Source organism: Aquarana catesbeiana, linkage group LG03 (genome assembly GCF_042186555.1).
Source record: "Aquarana catesbeiana isolate 2022-GZ linkage group LG03, ASM4218655v1, whole genome shotgun sequence".
Taxonomy (NCBI): domain Eukaryota; kingdom Metazoa; phylum Chordata; class Amphibia; order Anura; family Ranidae; genus Aquarana; species Aquarana catesbeiana.
In genome coordinates, this window is record NC_133326.1 from 218,880,954 (window position 1) to 218,905,520 (window position 24,567).

The 24,567-nt window shown below is 44.7% G+C and overlaps 1 protein-coding gene across 3 annotated transcripts in view; it reads left to right on the forward strand.

Moving 5' to 3' along the window:
• Nucleotides 1-24,567, forward strand: part of IQUB (IQ motif and ubiquitin domain containing) — an 83,957-nt gene that overhangs the window by 16,901 nt on the left and 42,489 nt on the right. For all 3 annotated transcript variants that reach the window (XM_073619784.1, XM_073619783.1, XM_073619785.1), the window contains exon 2: nucleotides 14,821-15,443. In XM_073619784.1, the coding sequence (XP_073475885.1) occupies nucleotides 14,867-15,443 (577 nt within the window). In that variant the 5' untranslated portion in view covers nucleotides 14,821-14,866. The remainder of the gene's footprint in view (nucleotides 1-14,820; nucleotides 15,444-24,567) is intronic.

Below are 24,567 nucleotides of genomic sequence, written 5' to 3' on the forward strand. Positions count from 1 at the left end.
TCATACTAATGATACTACAGGCAGGCAGTTGATTTTGCTAGCTGCAGTATCAGTATATATATATATATATATATCTCCCAGCTTAGTGCAGCTACATCTCACTGCAGGCCATTAGTATGTCTGGAAGGCCAACAAGGAGAGGCAGACAGTCACAAGCCAATAAAAGAGGGCAAGCATGTGTCTAGAGGCAACAGTGCTGGTCGTGGACACGGTGCATCCTCATCAGCACGTGGCCGTGGGACACGCTTGGCCTTTTTTTCGGCAGCTAGCCGCATTGAGCCGCAACATGTGGAAGACTTGGTCGAGTGGATGACCAAGCCGTCCTCATCCTCCTCATCCTCTCTCACCCATGCTCAGGGTACTTTGTCTGGCAAAGCAGCTGCCAACCCAGCCTCTTCCCTTGGCTCAATGGCATCAGTCACTCCTTCCCTGGCCCTACCATGTCCTCCTGAGGAGTCCCCGGTCTGTTTGACCACAGTGTTGGGTACATGCTCCAGGAGGATGCCCAGCGTTTTGAAGGCTCCGATGATGGTACTCAGCTAGAGGAAGGCAGTAACGTGAGCCCAGACAGAGGGGGTGCCCAAGAAGGACAGCAATCTGGCAGTCATGTTGCCCCTGCTGCAGCATACTGCCAGGTTTGCTCCAGTGATGAAGAGGGAGGGGATGATGAGGTCACTGACTCCATGTGGGTGCCTGATAGGAGAGAGGAGGAGGAGGCACATCACTAACGAGGCAGGGGCCAGCTTACGGGCAGCACACTGACTGCATCACACTGCAAAGCTCCGCATTTGCAGGGCGCTGCTGTCTCTGCGTTTTACTCCAAAAGTTCTTTGGTGTGGGCCTTTTTTGAGACGAGTGCATCAGATCGCACCGCTGCTATTTGCAACATATGTCTTAAGCGTATCTCGCGTGGCCAAAACATCTCCCGCTTGGGCACCACATGCTTGACCAGACATATATTGACCTGCCATGCAGTTCGTTGGCAAGTGTACCTAAAAGACCCACACCAAAGAACAAAGAGGACCTCTCCTTGCTCCTCATCAGCTGAGATCTCCAACCCCACTATACCTTCAGTGACCTTCTGAGACCTGCACTGAGAGGAATGAAGGTGTAGAATTAGGTGTGTCACAGCCAAGTACTTGTGGGCAATCTGCTATCGGTACATCGACATCAGATTGTACCAGGCAAATTTCCCTGCCCCCAGCTGCTGCACAGCCAAAAGAAGTTCGCTCCCAGTTATCCACATGCCCAGCGGTTGAATGCTAGCTTGGCAAAATTGCTAGCACTTCAACTGCTACCTTTTCAGTTGGTAGACTCTGCCCCCTTCTGTGAGTTTGTGGAATGTGCGGTTCCTCAGTGGCAGGTACCCAAACGCCACTTTTTCTCACGGAAGGCTATTCCGGCTCTCTACCAGGATGTGGAAGGCAGTGTCCATGCCTCGCTGGACAGGGCAGTCAGCTGTAAGGTGCATATTACCGCTGACTCAGCATGGCGCATTGGGTGACTCTGCTGGCAGCTGGGAAGGATGCAGCACAAGGTGCAGTAGTGTTGGAGGTTGTTCCGCCACCACGCCTCCAAAATGCTACTACTAGTGATTCTGACACACCTCTCTCCTCCACCCCTTCCTCTTCTTCTTCCTCCATGGCCTCTTTCTGTGCTTTGTCCTCGGAACCAGCGGTGCTCCGTAGGCGTTCAAGGGGCTACACAAGTACGCAGGCCAAAAGATGCCATGCGGTGCTTGAGCTGGTGTGCTTGGGGGACAGGAGCCACACTGGGGCAGAGGTTCTGTCAGCTCTGCAGGGGCAGGTTCAGAGGTGGTTGACGCCACACCAACTTAAGGCAGGAATGGTGGTTTGCAACAATGGCACCAACCTCCTCTCCACCCTCCGACAGGGACAAATGACCCATGTGCCCTGTTTGGCTCACGTCCTTAACTTGGTGGTGCAGCGGTTCTTGGGCAGGTACCCAGGCTTACAGGATGTCCTGAGGCAGGCCAGGAAAGTCTGTGTGCATTTCTGCTGGTCAAATAATGCCAGTGCTCGGCTGGCTGACCTCCAATAGGAATTTAACCTGCCCAAGACATGCCCACCAGGTGGAACCTTGGCCATGCTGCAGCGGCTGCACACGCAGCAGAGGGCCATCAATGAGTACCTGTGCGACTATGGCACCAGGACAGGGTCAGGGGAGCTTGTTTTTTTTTTCCCCACGCCAGTGGGCCATGATCAGGGATGCATGCACTGTCCTGTCACCATTTGAGGAGGCCACGAGGATGGTGAGCAGTGACAGTGCATGCATCAGTGACACTGTCCCCCTTGTCCACCTGTTGGAGCACACGCTGCGTGGAATAATGGACAGGGCACTTGAGGCAGAACAGAGGCAGGAAGAGGAGGACTTCCTTAGCTCTCAAGGCCCCCTTTATCCAGACAGTGCTCCTGCGTGCCCGCCGATCACACAGGAAGAGGAGGATTGTGTCAGCATGGAGGTGGAGCCTGGCACTCAGCATCAGCAGCAGTCTTTAAGGGATCATTTACAGTCCCAAGAAACCCATGGACTTGTACATGGCTGGGAGGAGGTGGCTGTGGATCATGTCGTCCTTAGTGACCCAGAGGACTCCGGACCGAATGCCTCAGCAAACCTACGCAGCCTGTCCTCCCTGATCCTATAAAGCCTGCGGAAGGATACTCGTATTCGTGGTATCAAGGAGAGGGATCAATACTGGCTGGCAACCCTCCTTGATCCACGTTACAAGGGTAAGGTTGTGGACCTTATCTTGCCGTCGCAGAGAGAGCAGAGGATGAAACATCTTTGGGAGGCCTTGCAGAAAGGTCTGTGCAACGCGTTCCCAGAGACTGGGAGGTTACAAACTCCTGTTCCTGGACAACGTGTTGCTGAGGCTTCGGTCAGTCAAAGAAGGAGCGGTGGAGAAGGTGACCGTCTGACCGATGCATTCAGACAATTTTTTAGTCCGCAGCCCCAAGGTATGTTCGGTTCCAGCAACCATCACCAGCGTCTGTTTTACATGGTGCAGGAATACCTAGGGGCAAGATGTGACTTGGACACCTTTCTCACCGAAAATCCTCTGGGTTACTGGGATGGATCACTGGCCAGAGCTTGCACAGTATGCAATTGAGCTACTGGCCTGTCCTGCATCCAGCGTTCTTTCGGAACGCACATTCAGTGCTGCTGGAGGTTTTGTAACCGATCACAGGGTGCGCCTGTCCACTGACTCGGTCGATCGACTGACCTTCATAAAAATGAATCCGTCTAGGATCACCACCAGCTACCAAGCACCTGATGCTGATGTAACCGAATAATTTTTTCGGAAATGTCAGATCCCTTCAAGACTGCCTATGCTGATGCTGAGTGACTATCCTGTTATGCTGAGTGACTATCCTCTTCCTCTTCAATGATCATGCTGATAGCTTGTAAGAATATTTTTGGTTCTGGGCGCTGCCACCAGTGGCTAAGGCCCAATTTTTCAGCCCCTGTTTAACAGGGGCGTGTAATTACAATTTTTGATGCAATACTTTGCAGCAGCGCTCGTTCCTGCGCTCCAACTAGAGTATCTGTGAGGGTTTTCAGTGTTGTGGCACCAGCACCAGTGCCTAAGGCCCAATTTTTCAGCCCCTGTTTAGCAGGGGCGTGTAATTACAATTTTTGATGCAATATTTTACAGGAGGGCTCATTCCTGGGCTTCAACTAGAGTATCTGTGAGGGGTTGCAGTGTTGTGGCACCAGTGCCTAAAGCTCAGTTTTTCTGCCCCTGTTCAACAGGGACATGTAATTACAATTCTTGATCTAATATCTCACAGCAGGGCCCGTTTCTGTGCCCACCAAGAGTAACTGTGAGGACTTACTGTGTTGTGGCACCAGCACCACCACCACCAAAGGCCCAATTTTTCTGCCCCTGTTCAACAGGTGCATGTAATTACAATTCTTGATCTAATATTTCACAGCAGGGCCCGTTCCAGCTCCCACCAAGAGTAACTGTGAGGACTTACAGTGTTGTGGCAACACCACCACCACCACCACCAAAGGCCCAATTTTTATGCCCCTGTTCAACAGGTGCATGTAATTACAATTCTTAATACAATATTTCACAGCAGGGCCCGTTTCTGCGCCCACCAAGAGTAACTGTGAGGACTTACATTATTGTGGCACCAGCACCACCACCACCAAAGGCCCAATTTTTCTGCCCCTGTTCAACAGGGGCATGTAATTACAATTCTTGATCTAATATTTCACAGCAGAGCCCGTTCCTGCGCCCACCAAGAGTAACTGTGAGGGCTTACAGTGTTGTGGCAACACCAACACCTAAGGCCCCAATTTCTGCAGAGTATATAGGGCAGGCCCCTACTTTCAAACATCCAACTTACAAACGACTCCTACTTGCAAACGGAAGGAGACAACAGGAAGTGAGATGAAATCTACCCCTAGGAAGGGAAATTCTCTCCTGTAAGAGTTAATATGGGAAAAACGTGTCTCCTTTCCACTGATGCTTTATCACCAATCCTTGTTTCACTAAAAACCCCAAATTGTCAAAAAACATTTGTCATTGGGACAGAAAGTGAGGTAAAATTTTCTGAAGAGGTGCACAGACAGCAAAACAAATGTCATAGGGGTGATAACCCTTCCCTATGTTTTCCAAAAAGCTTAAAAATAGATTTTTTGGCTTTGAGCTACACTTTAAAAATGTACCAGTTCCAAATTACAAACAGATTCTACTTAACAACAAACCTACAGTCCCTGTCTTGTTTGCACCGCCTGTATACTGCTGTTCAGAGGGCCTGGGGCCCCACGCCTTTCCTTTTTTTAATTTGGGTGCGGGGATTCCCCTTATTATCCATACAAGACCCAAAGGGCCTGGTAATGGACTGGGGGGGACCTATGTTATTTGTCTCACTGATTTTCATCCATATTACCGGGACCGGACATTACATTAAAGCCGTAAGCAGTTTTAAATGACTTTTATTCCTTTAAAAATGTCATTTTGTGCAGGGACTGTTCTAAGCACGGGAAACAAGCGCCACTTTACAGGCATACTATAGACACCCCCCAGGTACGATATTTAAAGGAATATTTCACTTGTTTTTTTCACTTTAAGCATCATTAACCACTTACCAACCGGCCCATAGCCGAATGACGGCTGCAGGGCGGTTGGATAACTCTGGGAGGACGTACTATGACGTCCTCCCAGAATTCCCCTGGGGCGCGCCCCCTGGGGCGCGCACCCGAACACATCCGTGATCGCCGGGTCCAGAGGACCCGGCGCATCACGGATCCTGGTAAATGGCCGCTGATCGCGGCCGTTTACCATGTGATCGCGCCGTCAAATGACGGCGCGATCACATGTAAACAGACCGGCGTCATCTGATGATGCCGGTTCCTCTCCTCCCCTCCTGTGTACCGATCGGTACACAGTGAGCGGGGAGGGAGATGGATGGATGTCTGCAGCGCTGTGGGCTGTATGTGTAGTGCCCACAGCGCTGCACAGAGACATCCAGCCATCCATCCATCCATGCTCAGCCATCCCTACTACTATGCAATGCTGTGCAATACTCTGCAATACCCCCACAATACTCTGCAATGCTGTGCAATACTCTGCAATGCCCCCACAATACTCTGCAATGCTGTGCATTACTCTGCAATGCCCCCACAATACTCTGCAATGCTGTGCAATACTCTGCAATGCCCCCACAATACTCTGCAATGCTGTGCAATACTCTGCAATGCTGTGCAATACTCTGCAATGCCCCCACAATACTCTGCAATGCTGTGCAATACTCTGCAATGCTGTGCAATACTCTGCAATACCCCCACAATACTCTGCAATGCTGTGCAATACTCTGCAATGCCCCCACAATACTCTGCAATGCTGTGCAATACTCTGCAATGCCCCCACAATACTCTGCAATGCTGTGCAATACTCTGCAATGCCCCCACAATACTCTGCAATGCCCCCACAATACTCTGCAATGCTGTGCAATACTCTGCAATGCCCCCACAATACTCTGCAATGCCCCCGCCATACTCTGCCATGCCCCCGCCATACTCTGCAATACCCCGCCATACCCCCCCATACTCCGCCATACCCCGCCATGCTCTGCAATACCCCGCCATACTCCGCAATATCCCGCCATACCCTGCCATGCTGAGCCATGCTCAGCTGTACTCAGCCTCTGTATGTGGCCAGGCTGTGGAAGTCTCACACATGTGGTATCGCCGTACTCAGGAGGAGCAGGATAATCTATTTTGGGGTGTCATTTTTGGCATGTACATGTTATGTGGTAGAAATATTGTATAAATGGACAACTTTGTGTTAAAAAAAAAAAAAGCGTTTTAACCACTTCCCGCCCGCCGGCCGTCATACAACGTCCTTGACTTTGTGCGGAGATATCTGAATGATGGGTGCAGCTACAGGCATCATTCAGATATCAGCTTTTTCAGCCGGCGATTCCCTACACCATGAGAATGATCATAGCAGCTGTTCCACTGCTTGATCGTTCTTACGGGAGGCGAGAGGGGATGTCCCCCCCTCCCGCGCTTCTACCGACTCACCGCTACGATCGAAGCCAGGATCGTTTTTTTTTTTTTTTTTTATTTCAGGCTTTCCAGCCTAGAGGTGAGATGTGGGGTCTTATTGACCCCATATCTCACTGTAAAGAGGACCTGTCATGCCATATTCCTATTACAAGGATGTTTATATTCCTTGTAATAGGAATAAAAGTGGTCCAAAATTTTTTTTTTTGGAAAAAAGCATCAATCTAAAATAAATAAAGTAAAATGAACAATAAAAAAAAAAAAAAAAATTTTAAAGCGCCCCTGTCCCTGTGTGCTCGCATGCAGAAGTGAACGCATACGTAAGTCCCGCCCACATATGAAAACGGTGTTCAAACCACACATGTGAGGTATCGCTGCGATCGGTAGAGCGAGAGCAATAATTTTGGCCCTAGACCTCCTCTGTAACTCAAAACATGTAACCAGTAAAAAATTTTAAAGCGTCGCCTATGGGGATTTTTGAGTAGCAAAGTTTGGCGCCATTCCACAAGCGTGTGCAATTTTGAAAGGTGACATGTTGGGTATCTGTTTACTCGGCGTAACTTCATCTTTCACATTATGCAAAAACATTGGGCTAACTTTACTGTTTTGGTTTTTGTAAAGCACAAAACAGTTTTTTTTCCAAAAAAAAACGTTAAAAAAATTGCTGCGCAAATACCGTGCGAGATAAAAAGTTGCAACGACCGCCATTGTATTCTCTAGGGTCTTTGCTAAAAAAACATATATAATGTTTTGGGGTTCTATGTAATTTTCTAGCTAATAAATGATGATTTTTACATGTAGGAGAGAAATGTCAGAATTGGCCTGGGTGCTCCAGAACGCCTGAAGGTGCTCCCCTGCATGTTGGGCCTCTGTATGTGGCCACGCTGTGTAAAAGTCTCACACATGTGGTATCGCCATACTCGGGAGTAATAGCAGAATGTGTTTTGGGGTGTAATTTGTGGTATGCATATGCTGTGTGTGAGAAATAACCTGCTAATATGACAATTTTGTGGGAAAAAAAAAAAAGTAAAAAAAAAACCTTGATTTTGCAAAGAATTGTGGGAAAAAATGACAACTTCAAAAAACTCATCATGCATCTTTCTAAATACCTTGGAATGTCTTCTTTCCAAAAAGGGGTCATTTGGGGGGTATTTGTACTTTTCTGGAATGTTAGGGTCTCAAGAAATTAGATAGGCCGTCAGTACTTCAGGTGTGATCAATTTTCAGATATTCGCACCATAGCTTTTGGACTCTATAACTTTCACAAAGACCAAATAATATCCACCGATTTGGGTTAATTTTACCAAAGATATGTAGCGGTATAAATTTTGGCCAAAATATATGAAGAAAAATTACTAATTTGCAAAATATTATAGCAGAAATGAAGAAAAATTAATTTTTTTACAGATTTTTCGGTCTTTTTTCTTTTACGGCGCAAAAAATAAAGAACCCAGCGGTGATTAAATACCACCAAAAGAAAGCTCTATTTGTGTGAAAAAAAGGACAAAAATTTCATATAGATACAGTGTTGCATGACTGAGTAATTGTCATTCAAAATGTGAGAGCACCAAAAGCTGAAAATTGGTCTGGTTAGGAAGGGGTTTTAAGTGCCCAGTTGTCAAGTGGTTAAAATCACTGCTCCGGAAAAAACGGCCATTTTTAAAACTTTTTTTTGCATTGATACATGTTCCCTGGGGCAGGACCCAGGTCCCCAAACACTTTTTAGGACAATACCATGCAAATTAGCCTTTAAAATAAGCACTTTTGATTTCGAATGTTCGAGTCCCTTAGACTTCAATGGGGTTCTAACGTTTGTGCAAATTTTCGGTCCGTTCGCGGGTTCTGGTGTGAACCGAACCGGGGGGGGGGGGGGGGGGGGTGTTCGGCTCATCCCTAATCCTAATGCATAGAATGCATTAAAGCAGAGTTCCGCTTAAAAAAAAAAAAATTAAAAGTCAGCTACAAATACTGCAGCTGCTGACTTTTAATAATGGGACACTTACCTGACCCAGGGTCCAGCGATGTTCGTCTCCCCCTCCGCTCGGTGGCACCAGCATTGTAACTGTGGGCGCCCGGCATGCGCGAGCCGCGCCACGATTGGCCGCGCAGTCATCTGGGACCTGTGACGTGTCCCAGATGACTGCCTAGAGGGAGGGGGGAGAGCTGATCTCCCTTCCTGCGCCGAGGGAAGTGACGTCAAGAGCCCAGGCGCTGAAGGAGGCAGACTACGAGGGACCCCCAGGTATTTAGAGGTGAGTAAAAAAAATAATTTTCTCCAAATGTTTTCTTTTACATTTTTTTTATGTACATTAATGAATTTTTTTTTTTTTTGGGGTGGAACTTTAAGATAAAAAAAACCTTCTGCCTTTAGAACCAATTTAACCACCCAGAATATTATATATTTTCGGAAAGCAGAGGCCCTGTAGAATAAAAAGAGAGTAGTTTCAATGTTTTATGTTGCACAATATTTGCGCAGCTGCTTATCAAACGCATATTTTCAGGAAGAAATGTAATAAAATTAATTTTAGTGCAAACACACACAATATGCTGCCTAGTTTTTAGTAAAATATAAAATATGGAGTTGTGTCAAGTAAATACCAAACACGTCAAGTCTTAAAATTGCGTACGCCTGCAAAAATTATGGTACCCAAAGTCTCCAAAGGCGACCCTTCAAGGACAAAGTAGAAAAATAGCCCGCAACTGCAATCCATAAGAATAATTTATTGGCACATGTAGGAAAACAAAAAAGCAGACGCATTTTGGCTGGAGAGCCTTGGTCTTGGCAGTGACCAAGGCTCTCCAGCCGAAACGCGTCTGCTTTTTTGTTTTCCTACATGTGCCAATAAATTATTCTTATGGTTTGGAGTTGCAGGCTATTTTTCTACTTTTTCTACCTATTTGGGTGTTGTCTGGAGGACACCGCAGCCTGAACACCCACCTGTGGGCTCCGCCCTGCCTGTTGGTATTCCCCTGTTTAGAGCCCTGCACCTTTCAGTTTGTACGACCCTTCAAGAACCCCTACTACTTATCAGTTTAGAGTTAACTAACTACGTATGGTGCTAGGATTATTGCTCTCACTTTCACATTTATGGCAAGACTTCACATATCTGGTGTAATCATAGTTTACATGCATGTGCACACCTTTTGTATGCATTTGCATTTGTTAGTGTTTGCAGAGCAACGCGTGTTACGTTTAATTTTTTTTTGTTTTCTTTTTTAACATTTTATTATAATTTTAATTTTTTTAACAATATTATTTATTTAACGTTATTGCTATCACAAGGGGTTAACAAACCACCATGTAATAGCATTGGGCAGGTACTCTTTTTGGAGACATTAGGGGTCTATTTGACCCCCAATGTCTCCCCTGCCCTCCAAAGCAGCTAATCACGCACAGATCTGATGAGTTACATGCTTCTCTGGCCATATCAGCCAGGGAATGATAGCTCAGAAACCTAAAGTGACACAATCATTGTCACTTCTAATTTCATTGACTGCAGAGGAGATTGAGGGTTGGATGTTCCTCAGTCTCCGCCCACTCACCCTCCAATGTAGTCTTGGGTTCCTGGGAAGAGCAAGAGAACCCAGTAACCACAGAGGGTGGATGCTGGCAGGTGGGAATGGGGGAGGGGAAAGGGGAGCGCACCATCTGCACTGTGAAAGTTGTCTCCTTCATTTACAGCCGGGAGAAAGCTGAAGAAAACAAGCACAAGCCTGTGGCTGCGACTGCAGTCATGAGCTCTTGTGCTGATCCCTTTACTGTCTGGATGTACTATGTGCATCCAAAGAGAGAGATGAAGTAGTTAAAGAGGAACTTCATTTTTTTTTTAAATAAAAAAATCTAATTCCTACCAGTGCCTGGAGTCCAGTTCTGTCTTCCCACAGCCAGCTCTTCTTATTGCTGGTGACCTTGGCACCACCATATTGGATAGAAAATCCGGCTGTGGCTCCCTGAGAAACCACTGCTGGCTCCCCATTGTGAATACATGAGCTTGCACAGCGCTTTGGTCCTGCAGCCTTCTGGGGCATGTTATGTGTCCTAGGGGGCTGCGGGCGGTAAGGGGACAGGGCAAAGGATGTCATCCTTGCCTATGTGAGGATTGCGGAAATGAGAGCAGGATAAAGATAAAAAGATAAAAAATGGTGCTCGCCCCCCCTTCCCCAAAAAATCTGTATTTCAGGGAGGAAGCAAAACCAAGCAGGACTTACCTTTTTGAGTAAAATTCCGCTTTAAGTTTGTGTGTGAGCGTGAGCTGCGTTGTCTTTCATGAGATGGAAAAGCACCCAGCTATACCCATCACCACCCTTAATCAGCATTTGCCAGTGCCTAAAAGTCTTTAGACTCCATTCTCCCAGCAGAGAACAGAGGCTGTATCTGCTCCGCCTCCTGTCCTATCACCTGTGTCCACCCAGCCCCATACACTGCTTCCTGTCCTATCAACTGTGCCCACCCAGCCCCACACTCTGCCATCTGTCCAATCACCTGTGTCCACCCAGCCCCATACTCCGCCTCCTGTCTTATCACCTGTGCCCACCCATCCCCACACTTTGCCTCCTGTCCAATCACTTGTGTCCACCCAGCCCCACACTTTGCCTCCTGTCCAATCACCTCTGCCCACCCATCCCCATACTCTGCCTCTTGTCCTATCACCTGTGCCCACCCAGCCCCATACTTTGCCTCCTGTCCAATCACCTGTGCCCACCCAGCCCCACATCCTGGGGGGTCCAAAATTGACAAGTAAGCCTTCTGCACATTGAACACCTCCCTATCTCTCTTCTCACCCCCACCCCTCTCGCTTTCTCTCTTGTGGTTGCAGGAAAGATAATCGCATTGTCTATGCCCTGCTGTTTGATCTGCAGTAGCCATGGTGCTGTGCATGTTATGACCCCAACCATCTGATGGCTTGACAAGTTGATTGAGAGCGCAAGCAATTGTGACAGTTATTATTTGCGGTATGTGTTGAATGTAACTGTTTTGGGAAACCGTTAACTTAGTCGGTTTAGTTCCATTTTAGTTTCTATATCAGCAGAAATGCCCACAACAGTTTCTACTGCCTGTTGAACTTCAGTAAACAGCCATATTGGAAGTTCAGTTGGAATACTGATTTTTTTTAACATTTGGATTTCCAAGGTGTCACTGTTCAGCCAAGCGCAGAAGTGCCCAGCCCTACAGATGAATTATATGAAGTTTGTGCAGTGTAGTCTAATGTAATACATGATTGATTCTTGTCCACGAAATCAGTTAGCCATGAGTGTCTTGTGATGCCCAGGAGCATGAGCCTATATTTTTTGAATTTGCCAAACTGGCCATAATGGGCAACTGGTATCTAATGTCTGTGAGAAACGTTTGACCCGCCTGTCTAATTTTTTAACAGATTTAGCTGGATGTAAATGTCTAAATTTGTCAAATCAATATGTGCATTATCCAAGCCATGCTCATGTGAGGATAAAAGAAGGAATAGTTCAATATTTACATTCATGGGCATTTTGAATAGCCACATGCGTACCCTACTAGGTGACATTTATTGATTGTAACATTATTAAGCTGCTGTGGTCACTTTACATCTAGCTTTGCCATGTCCTGGTGGAGATCCCAAGGCTTATGACATTTTTATACCAGATGTGTAATTTACAGTATTTATCCTCTTGTTGTGCAGGTTGTGTCAGTGCACTGATTCCTTCTTTAAACTGGTAAATACTTTGATCTATACTGAAGTTAAATATATAAATGCTATCCATCTGCGATAAGAGAGTTGAAAAAAAATGTGATGAATAGTTGATCTTATGAATCACTGATAACACATACAATACAAAGTGTTAATTTACAAGGTACTGTTACATTGTTACTGAAAGATTGTATCAAATGAATTAAGGTTGTTCTTTTTCAGTTTTAGTAGCAAATCTGTTTTTGAAATGTCTCATGTTGTTTATTGATTAATAACAATGCCTTGTATACTGTTACACATTTGCAGTATATAGGCAGTCTTTTGCAATGACTGAGTGTAAATTTTTTTTAAATTCATTGCATGCATGCCATGAAAATGTATGTGTATTTATTACTACAATTCAAAGAGGTTACAATAATTTCCCTGGGAAGGCCCTAACTTTTATTTTTTGCCAGAAGGTCAGCACCATTTTTGTTCAGGTAGCCAGGTCCAGAGATGAGACACGGTTAGATAATGGTTGTAATGCCTGTCAGGGGGGTGGGGTTTGGTAAAGGGTTGAATAAAGAGCCTCAATTGCTGATGGCAGTGTTTTTTGCTGCAGTCTGATTGGTGCGTGGTACTGTTTGCAAGACGTAGAATACGTAAGTCATTTATCATAGTTGGTATTTTATAAATGCACCTTTTACAGTTAACCTTTCAAGTGGTTGTAAACTTCAGACATGAAATATGAACAAAGCATAGCCTTCTATAGTATGTACTAAATGTCTCAATTAAGAGCACTAAGTGTCATTTCTGTCTGCTGCCTCGTTCCTCTGCTATAAGCATGAATCCCTTCTGACAAATTTTCCTGTCACCAAGAGAAAAAGGTGACAGGGGAGGGATCTCCAGCATATTGATAGCCTCAGCTCAGTTTCTGTGAAGTGTGTGTGTGTGTGTGTGTGTGTGTGTGTCTTCCCTCCAATCCGCTTTCCGCCACTAGCAGGGTGCTTTTAACCCCAAGAAGGGGTTAACAAGGGGTTAAAAGAGCATGTGTTGCGGTGCTTCCGAATCGCTTTTCATGCGCTTCGGAAGCGCTACCCATTCATTTCAATGGGCGGGAACAGTGTAGGAGCCATGTATACAGCGCTCCTACACTGCCCCAAAGATGCTGCTTGCAGGACTTTTTTTTTATGTCCTGCAAGCGCACCGCCCCGTGTGAAAGCACACAGGCTTTCACATTGAGGAGGCATGAGAGGCAGTTTACAGGCGCTTAACAGGCACCGTTTTTAGCGCTAAAACACCTGAAAACTGCCTCAGTGTGAAAGGGGTCTAAGCTCTGCAGAGTGTAACTTCAGCTCTCCGCCCCTTGCACTTTCTGGCAGCTCAGACAAGCTTTAAAATTCATCACTTTGAACAGATGTAGACAAGGGAAGACTGCAGATAGACAGGTACAGTGCCTTGAAAAGTATTTATACCCCTTGAAATCTTCCTCTTTTTGTCATGTTACAACCAAAAACATAAATGTATTTTATTGGGATTTTATGTGATAGACCAACACAAAGTGACACATGATTGTGAAGTGGAAGGAAAATGATAAATGGTTTTCCAAATTCTTTACAAATAAATATCTAAAAAGTTTGGCATTCATTTGTATTCAGCCCCCTTTACTCTGATAGCCCTAACTAAAATCTAGTGGAACCAATTGCCTTCATAAGTCACCTAATTAATAAATAGAGTCTACCTGTGTGTAATTTAATCTCAGTATAAATACAGCTGTTCTGTTAAGCTCTCAGGGGTTTGTTAGAGAACCTTAGTCAATAAACAGCTGTGGAAAGCTGGTAGAGACATCCCCAAAAAGACTTGCAGCTGTAATTGCAGAGAAAGGTGGTTCTACAAAGTATTGACTCAGGGGGGCTGAATACAAATGCGCACCACACTTTTCACATTTTTATTTGTAAAAAAATTTGAAAAAACATTTATCATTTTCCTTCCACTTCACAATTATGTGCCACTTTGTGTTGGTCTATCACAAAAAATTCCAATAAAATACATTTATGTCTTTGGTTGTAACATGACAAAATGTGGAAAATTTCAAGGGGTATGAATACTTTTTCAAGGCACTGTATAACTTATGTAGGAGGCCAGTCACTTCACTGGGTATATGGAAGGATTTACAACCACTTTAAAGTAAATCTGTGAAGTAAAGAAGTCTGCATACTAAAGTTGGTACCTCCAAGTGCCATCATACACAATACAAGCGGAGCACTCCCAAACCTTAGAAAATGGGGCTTTCCGATGGGGAACAGTGACCAGCTCCAAACCTTAACATTTTCTACTTTCTTGCTCTTCTGCTAACCCACCACTGTTATGGGTAGCCTTGCCAATCAACATCAAGACAGGAAGGAGAGCAAGAGCCAGGAACCATGGAGCATTATTTCTGTTTTCTCATCAGAGTACCCTTCTATTCTGGAGTCTGGTTTGCTCCATAAATAACAGAAAGTATATGCAGTAGGTGGCAAAAACAGTAGATAAGATGTTTGTTTTGACCACAGGCTACTTCACATTGTTGGATATATGTGATGCTCTTTTAAAAAATTTTTTCATAATGTTTTTTAAATTTTTCTTTCTATTATAGACTTGGGATAAATCTCATAAATTTAAAGAAAACCCAATAACCTAAGATGGAACATTCAGGTCAACCACCTGAAAGCACAGATGTAGGTCTGCAAACTGATGATGAGATCCAAGAAACTGCAATTCATGATCTTGGTGAAGACATGGCTTCCTCTGTACCATCTGTAAGGGATGAGGCAGCTTTTCTGGAACAAGACCAAAATTTCAATGCTGAGAGTAAAGGGGTACAAAGCATTGATGAACCGCACTCTGAAGAAAGTCAAAATAGGCAAGAGGATTTACCTACCAGTCAAGACATTGTCAGCACAGGTGATGAACCACCTGATTCAGACATGTCAGCTGAAAAGCAACAAGAGGCTGAACCTACACCACTAGACGATGTTATAGATCAATCTTTAACAAGGCAGCAACATATTGGGGATCAGACTGCTTCAGAGCTCATTGCTGATTTGCCAGCAGCAGAGCAGGTGTCAGAGACAATGCATGAAGACCATATACAAATCTTAAATGATACAATGGCAGACGAGATTACAGTTTCACAGAGAGAAGAGGAGGAGCAATCTACAGAAAAAGATGTATTTGAAAAAAAAATATCTTCAGATATAACCAGTCCAACAGCAACAGGTAGTTTATTTGAATGTAGTTTAACTGCCTCACTTTAAAGTGGCCAGTAATGTCAAACAATTCTATGAGTATGGTTACAGTTGTGCTCATAAGTTTATATACCGTGGTAGAATTTATGATTTCTTGGCCATTTTTCAGAGAATATGAATGATAACACAAAAAGTGTTTGGCTGAAGCCATTTATTATCAATTAACTGTGTTTACTCTTTTTCAATCATAATGACAACAGAAACTAGCCAAATGACCCTGATCAAAACTTTACATACCCCAGTTCTTTTTTTTGCAAATTTCTTTTTATTAGTTTTTGTATAGTACAAAAAAAGAAATAAAATAAAAACACACCTCACCACGCAGGGCGGGAATCATAAACATCATAACATAATATGCCCCCATCTCCCTCCAATTCAGGTCCACCACCCTGTGAGCAAATCCACCCTCCCGGATGCAAGGTCCCCAGAGCAATAGGGGTACACATACCAACATTATATTAAAGACACTAATATAGCAACTGTACAGTTCTCATAGTAATGAGTCCAGCAGTTATCTCCATATACAGCCATTAAAACAGCAGTCAGTCCCTGAATAATCCCAGTGGGGATGCAGGAACAACAGAGCCCTATACTCCAATATCCAGGTCCAACCAGACCTCCCCTTCCAGCTCAGTGAAGTCTATATAGTCATTAGGCTACAGAAAGATCACTGTCCAACCAAATTTTCCAAACTTTGCCAAATTTCCTTGGACATCCTCTGCTCAGGTATGTTGCTCTATAGAACAGAATCGCTTTGTTTACGAGCCCTTTCCAGTATGAAAGTGATGGTGTCACAGGTTTTTTCCAATAAAGGAAAGGTACGTTGGGCCCTAGTAGGTGCCAAGCCCTCCACCAAACCAAGTAAGCATGTCGCCACTGTCAAGGGCACAGGTATAGATGTAATCTCCATTGTACAGTGCCCAACATCAGACCAAAACTCCTTGACCAACTGGCAATGCCAAAAGGCGTGACTTAAAATTGGCCGGGGACAGTGAGCAGCGCCAACACTCAGCCGATGTACCTTGGTAAATTTTTGATAACTTTGCTGGGGTGTAATATATCCTGTGCAGGAATTTAAATTGAATTAATCGATCTCTAGTGGACACTGAGTGAGTGAAGGGAATTCTCCACATATCGCCCCACTCTTCTCCACCCAAATCTGGGACCTCTTTCACCCACTGCTTCCTACATCTACGTTGGATCACCGAAGGAGGCAAGACAGGAAACAGCTCCTTATATAATTCAGCTAACATTTTTTCATGGAGTCATCCAAGAGAACATTCTCCGAAATTGAAGGTCTAATATCCAGCTTAGCGGAGCCAAACTGGGACACAAAAGCGTGATGTAGCTGGAGATAGCGAAATAAGGATTTGGGAGCTCAAACTTCTATTTAAGATCTGAGAACTGTAGCAGCTCGCCCCCTCTGGTGATGTCACCCAAAGTTTTAATCCCTCGGGACACCCATATTATTGGATCCGGTATAGTGAGTAGATGGGGGGAAAAAGGGGCTTCCTCCACAAAGGCAAGGCCGGTGACATGGCGGTACAAGTAGGTACCAGCAACCTCTGAACACAATCCCAAGCCTTAACAGTGGCAGTCAGAGGAAACTGAGCCCCAAGCCCCCTAAAAACAAGGAGGCGCAGGCTCTCATACGAGCCCAGCACCGCTGCCTCTAAGATCGTGGCAGAATCCCTATCATCCCCAAGAAGCCATCTCAGGGCAAAAACTCCCTGGCCAGCCAAAAATTATTTAAAGAGATCAGGAAGCGCTAGGCCTCCCTGTCCCCAGGGCTTCTGTAATGCCACGAGGCCTGTTCTGGGAAGGGAGTTCCCCCATATAAAAGAACCAAAGATGCCACAGACTCGACGAAAAAAGGAGCGTGGGATCCAAACAGGCGAGTTACTTAAAAAAAATAGGAAAACCGGGAGTATCTTCATTTTTAGAAGGTTTATTCGCCTTATCAACCGAAAGGGGAAGATTCTTCCACATCTCAATTTACCTCTTCAAAAGGTCTAACAAGTGCTGCAGGTTCAGACTAAAGTAGTCCGCAACCCTAGCAGATATGGGAACCCCCAGATATGTAAACTGATTAACCCACTGTAATGGCAACCCAGGATCCGCTACAACCCTAGTATCAGAATCTAATGGAAGAATATTGTATTTGTCCCAATTAACTTTGAGACCGGAAAAAAACGCAAAATTATCCAAAATGCCAAGGACCGCATGGAGAGACATACCCGGATCTTTTAAGAACAGCAGCATGTCATCTGCATACAGCACCACACATTCTTTAATGTTCCCAACTTCTAAGGCCCCGACTGCAGAACAGGAACTCAGCGCCACTGCCAGTGGTTCAATCATTAGGGAGAACAGGAAGGGGGATAGAGGGCAACCCTGCCTGGTTCCCCTACCCACGTCCATCTCCCCTACCCTTCCATCTCTCCCAAAAAAGGGAGATATGGAAGGCCCAATCTTTAACACCATGCTAGGCTTGCTGTATAACAAGGATACCAATTTACAATACTTTGGTCCAAATCCCATGCGCTCCAACACCATGGCCATATAACCCCAATCAACTGAGTAAAAGGCCTTGGCCATATCTAATGAAGCCACAGCCCTAGTTCCAGTGGTATTGCGAGAGATCTGCAAATGGGTAAAAAGGCAACGTAAATTGATGTCCGTGGACTTCCCCGGCATAAAGCCAGTTTGTCTATAGTGCTCCCATCTCTGGTTGATGTGGACCAATCTAGTGGCCAAAACCTTTGTGAGAACTTTAAGATCAGCATTAAGGAGTGCTATTGGTCTATATGAGGAACAACATGTTGGATCCTTACCTGGCTTAGGTATGAGCACCACATAAGCATCCAGCATAGAGGAAGGCAGAGCCCCATTCTCAAAACAGGATAAGTACAAAGTTCTCAATTGTGCACCGTGTGTCTGAATATAGCCTGTATCACTCCACCGGAAAACCATCCAGGCCTGGAGATTTATTTGAAGGAAATTACAGAATGGCCTTTTCTATTTCTTTGAGAGTAATATCCTGGTCCAACCATGCTCTATCATCATCCTCCAAACTTAAGACAGGAAGGCTGGACAAAAGCTCTATTAATTCTCCCCTATCATAAGAGGGTATAGGAGAATATAGATCCGAATAGTACTCAACAAATCGATGCATAATAGCCTCAGGGTCAGTAAGCATTTCCCCCGTCTGAGAACGTATACAGGGTACACTAACAGGAGCCCTCTGATCTGCCACCAGAATGGCCAATAACTTACCATTTTTGTCCCCCTTTTCAAAGAGTGATTCAGCCCTGTGTAGCAAGATAGTGTGTGCGAGGTTCATGTCAAACAAGGCAAACTGACGCTTGGCTGCCTTCAAGGATGCAAAAGTGGCATCCCCAGGAGCAACCGCATATTCCACCTCAAACCTGCGCTCCTCGGACTGCAACCTTTCCCTCTCTGCAGTGTCTTCCTTACGGACCTCCTAAATGGCAGAAATATGGTGTCCCCTTACCGCCTTGAAAGTGTCCCAGACCACCATATCTCCAGCAGAGGAAGCATTATTTTCCCAGAAATTAGACATAGGCGTTTGTATTTGTTGTGTCACCTGCTCCACCTGTAGCCAACCAGGCGATAACCTCCATGCACCTCCCTCAGTGAGAGGGTGACTAATAAAGGATCATGATCCGATAACTCCCCTGCCAAATAAGTGACAGCATGTACCAGATTTAGGCATTGGGTATTAGCGAAAGCAAGATCAATTCTTGATGCTGTTTTGGGTGTGCGAGATAGATAAGAGTAGCCTCTAACCGCTGGATTTTTTCACCTCCACAACTCAGTAAGTTGGGCAGTAGACACCCATGCTAAAAAATCCATTGGTGGAAGTCTTAATTCTTATTAGTAGCATCTAGCCCGCTGTCTAGAATGACATTGAAATCACCAGCCAGGAATAGAGGGAGGTGCATAAATGGAGCCATCACAACCAACATGTCACACAATAATTGAGCATGAAAAGGTGGAGGAACATATACACAGGCTAATACCATTTTTATCGGGAAAATTTCTAGCACTAAAATAATGTATCGCCCTCCTGGGTCAGAGATCACCCTTTGGACCGTGCAAGGGACACTCTTGCTAAGTAAAATAGTCACCCCTCTGACATAAGAGGAGTATGAGGCATGATAAATTTTCTGTATCCATGGCTTACGTAAAGTCAAGACCTGGCTCCCGTCCATATGGGTCTCCTGCATAAGAACAATTTGTGGTCTGGCTGCCTTCAGATAAGCAAACATAGCCACCCTTTTAACTTTATCATTAAGGCCCCATGACAGTACATTAACCGATATAGCCATTAGTACAGTTTAAAGACCCCGCCAAGATATGTATTCCTAAGAAGCTGTAAAGCAATACACAGATAACATGATGTAGTTGCATATAGTCCCCACAAGGTGGCTCCTGAAAACAAGAAAAGTAGTTGCAAAGCAAAGAATATTTATGATGATGAAATTGTACAGATTCCCCACTCAATGGCACCTGGAAACTGGAAAAAACATACCCTGCTGTAAAACCTAACAGAAAAAAGAACAAAAACCTGGCATTCAGCTTATACCCTGAACCCATATTAATAGTCACTGGACAGTGGCTAGTAGATTAGCACACAAATAGTCATCTGCAGAAGTCCTGAGATAAAAAAAAAAACATCCACCTGAAGATTTAAAAAAGACAAAAGAACATAGGCAAAACCAAAAAGAAAAGAAAAAAGGTACATAAAACTGTAGCACATTCCATGAGCTCATTATGTGACTCCATAGCACAGAAGAAGAAACTCTGCATCAGTTAGCAAACAATGCAAGGACATCCCTGATGCAAATGGCAGCTAGTGTAATCAGCATGGTAGAGAAGGCAAAAGAAGAAAAATCATTAACAAAACAATGTCAGGGCAGGAATCCATGAGCAAAAAGCTTGCAAAGCAAGCATGTCAGGGAGAATCACATACCCATTCACTGAGTTACAGGAACAACTTCCAGAACCCCGACGAAGCAGAGAAAAAAATAGGCTTAAATGGTGTCAAGCCAGTCCGTGGCATCCCCTGAGGATTCATAAAACTTCACAGTACCTTGGTATTCCACCCGCAACTTGCTCGGACACAGCATAATATACTTTAGGCCTTTGATCCTCAGACACTTGCGAACCTCAGTATAAGAACAGAGTTTCTTCTGCGTTTCCACAGCAAAATCAGGAAAAAGCATTATTTTGGCATTTACATAATGTAACCCATCCCTTTTGCATGCTTCTGTTCAGGATCCAGTTCGGGTCACTAAAATTCAGGAACCGCATTAGGAACGGAATTTCCAGGAGGGTGTTCGCATGTGGGTACCTGATGGGCTCTTTCCGCCACATAGGTAGGGGAGACCTGTGGCAGCTGGAGTAAATCTTGAAAGAATTGCTCCGCAAACTGGGTCGGATTGTGCCCCTCAACCTTTTCCAGCAATCCCACCACTCTGATGTTGTTGCGATGCTGTCTAATTTCTGCGTCCTCCATTTTGTACACCATTGTGCTCACCTGGGCCCTCAGTTCAGCCAGTTGTGCAGTATGTGTGGTAGATGAATCTTCCACCTCCGATACTCGCCCCTCTGCTTCTGTCATCCTGCCTCTATTCTTGTCAAGATCATGCATGATCAGGGTACATTCAGAAACAAGGTGATCAATCCTCAGCATGAGAGCAGCCCTGGATTCATTAATGGCTGCCAGGATCGGCTTTGTAATGCTAAAGGGTCCCCTGTCCCTTGAGAAGCAGCTCCCTTAGCAGCAGAGCCCTTGGAGGTTGAGGGAGAGGAAGGGGTAGATGAGGGATTCCCACCTGCGGCAGGCTTACCTCCTTCCATCCTCTTTGCAGGCTTGTCTGGATGAGGAGACCACGCTGTGTGCCCTGGCATGATGACTGTAGCTGCACATACAGGTTTGGCCTTCTGAAAGTGCTGGAACCCGGGAGTGTGCTTTGCCGATGCCGATTTTCAGGTCTGCATGGAGCCCGTGATCACCCGGTTCCAGGGATGTATAGATGAGGCACTGGGGTGAGAGATTTCTCCACGATGGAGCCGGATTGTTCAGGATGATGTGGAGCTCTGTGCAGACATGTCCTGTCTTGTTCACATCCCGGCCATGCCCCCCACATACCCCAGTTCTTAATACCGTATATTGCCCCCTTTAACATCAATGACAGCTTGAAGTCTTTTGTGGTAATTGTGGATGAGGCTCTTTATCTTCTCAGATAGTAAAGCTGCCCATTTCTCTTGGCAAAAAGCCTCCAATTCCTGTAAATTCTTGGGCTGTCTTGCATGAACTGCACGTTTGAGATCTCCCCAGAGTGGCTTAATGATATTGTCAGGAGACTGAGATGGCCACTCCAGAACCTTCATTTTATTCTGCTGTAGCCATTGACAGGTCGACTTGGCCTTGTGTTTTGGATCATTGTCACGTTGGAATGTCCAAGTACGTCCCATGCGCAGCTTCCTGGCTGATGAATTCAAATGTCCCTCCAGTATTTTTTGATAACCTACTGCATTCATCTTGCCATCAATGTTGACCAAATGTCCTGTGCCTTTTGTAGCTTACACATCCCCAAAACATCAGCGATCCACCTCCTGTGTTTCACAGTAGGAATGGTGTACCTTTCATCATAAGCCTCTCCTCTCCAAATGAAGCATTTATGGTTTCAGCCAAAAAGCTAAATTTTGGTCTCATCACTCCAAATGACTTTGTGCCAGAAGGTTTGAGGCTTGTCTCTGTGCTGTTTGACATATTGTAAGCGGGATACTTTGTGGCATTTACGTAGTAATGGCTTTCTTCTGGCGACTTGACCATGCAGCCCATCTTTCTTCAAGTGCCTCCTTATTGTGCATCTTGAAACAGCCACACCATATGTTTTCAGAGAGTCCTGTATTTCACCTGAAGTTATTTGTGAGTTTTTCTTTGCATCCCAAACAATTTTCCTGGCAGTTGTGGCTGAAATTTTAGGTGGTCTGCCGGACCGTGGTTTGGTTTCAACAGAACCCCTCATTTTCCACTTCTTGATTAGAGTTTGAACACTGCTGATTGGCATTCTCAATTCCTTGGATATCTTTTTATATCGCTTTCCTGTTTTATCCGCAGATCCTTTGACAATTCTTTTGCTTTCCGTATGACTAGGAATCCCGAAACATCAGTGCAGCACTGGATGAAAGATGCAAGGGTCTATCAGGAGTCCAGAAACTCATTGACCTTTTATACACACTTACTAATTACAAGCAAACAGATCACAGGTGAGGATGGTTACCTTTTTTAATAGCCATTCAAACCCCTTTGTATCAACTTGTGTGCATGTTATCAGGCCAAAATTACCTGGGTATGTAAACTTTTGATCAGGGTCATTTGGGGAGTTTCTGTTGTGATTATGATTTAAAAAGAGTAAACACAGTTTATTGATAATAAATGGCTTCAGCCAAACACTAACCATGAGTGAAAGAAAAGTTTTTGTGTTACCATTCATATTCTCTGATAAATGGCCAAGAAATCATAAATTCTACCAGGGTATGTACACTTATGAGCACAACTGTATATTATATCAGTGGTGGTCAACTTTCTTATGAGTGCGGCCCCTGACATCACCAAAGGACCGCACAAAAAATAAAGTAAATATATAATTCTTAGAGACAGCAAACACCCAACAGGAGATGGTCAAACACTTTGGGAATGTTACTGGAGAATGTCAAAGACAGTGGCTATAATACAATAGATAGTAAGAGATGGTGGGCATGATACTAGGGATGGTCAGAGACTGTGGGCATGATACAAGAGATGGTCAGAGACTGCAGGCATGATACAAGAGATGGTCAGTGACTGAGGGCATGATACAAGAAATGGTCAGTGACTGAGGGCATGATATAAAAGATGGTCGGAGACTGCAGGCATGATACAAGAGATGGTCAGTGACTGAGGGCAAGATACAAGAGATGGTCAGAGACTGCGGACATGATACAAGACAAGGTCAGAGACTGCGGCAAGATACAAGATATGGTCAGTAACTGAGGGAATGATACAAGACATTGTCAGAAATTATAAACATAATACAAGAGCTGTTGGAGACAGTGAACATTTTTCAAGTGGCAGTAATAGACTAGAGACACATTATATGAGACTACTAGATATCACTGCTGTAACAGGGCAATAGGGAAACACAGATCGGTGTCTGCAGGGACCCCGAGGGCCACACATAAAGTAGCAAAGGGCCGCATGTGGCTCCTGGGCCCCAGGTTGGGCACTAGGGTATTGTGTTGTCTTCTGTTTTTTCTCATTTCATTTCTTCTCCTACGTACTTTGGGTTCTGTGCATCCATGCATCTATTTTACTGTTAATTTACATAATGCAAAGAATTGGTACTGTATGAGCTATATGATATGCAGCTTTGCTGCCTTTTGTAACTAGTTTCACAATTACTTTCAGGTGGCCATTCTCTGTTGAGATCCAGTGAATCAGAGCTGAATAGAACAGATGACACTTTTGTGACATCCAAGTTTATAATGCTATAGCTTGCGACTAAAAGCAAACAGACCCATGTTGGGCCTATGAGCAGGTCACAGTAAACAGACATGTATTTAAATTCTTTTGCCACCAATCCATCATTTTTTGTAAAAGACTGGAAAAGAATGCATTTTTTTTTTTTAATTTAGGTGAACTTAGAGGTAATCAAATGTAAATGGATTAATGCTTGTTTGACATTTTACATTTGCCTGCCCATAGACTATACTAAGCGTCCAGTCAAATCCACCTGAAAAACGAACAGGCGAATGTGATGAAAATGCTCATCTGAAAGGACTCTACAAAAAAAAAATAAAAGTTCAGAGTTTAGATTGACATGGACTCAGATAAGAAAATTACCAGTCATCCGTATCTGGATGGGAGTGATAATGTAGGATTTATGCTACCTGTGAATTCAGTGAGCTGTCTGGTTTTAGCACAAAGTGGGGAATTGATCGGCACTGGAGTAGCCAGAATCTGGAGCAGCTGTGCATGGCAACCAATCTGTTTCTATCTTGAAATTTCCAAAGCTTATCTG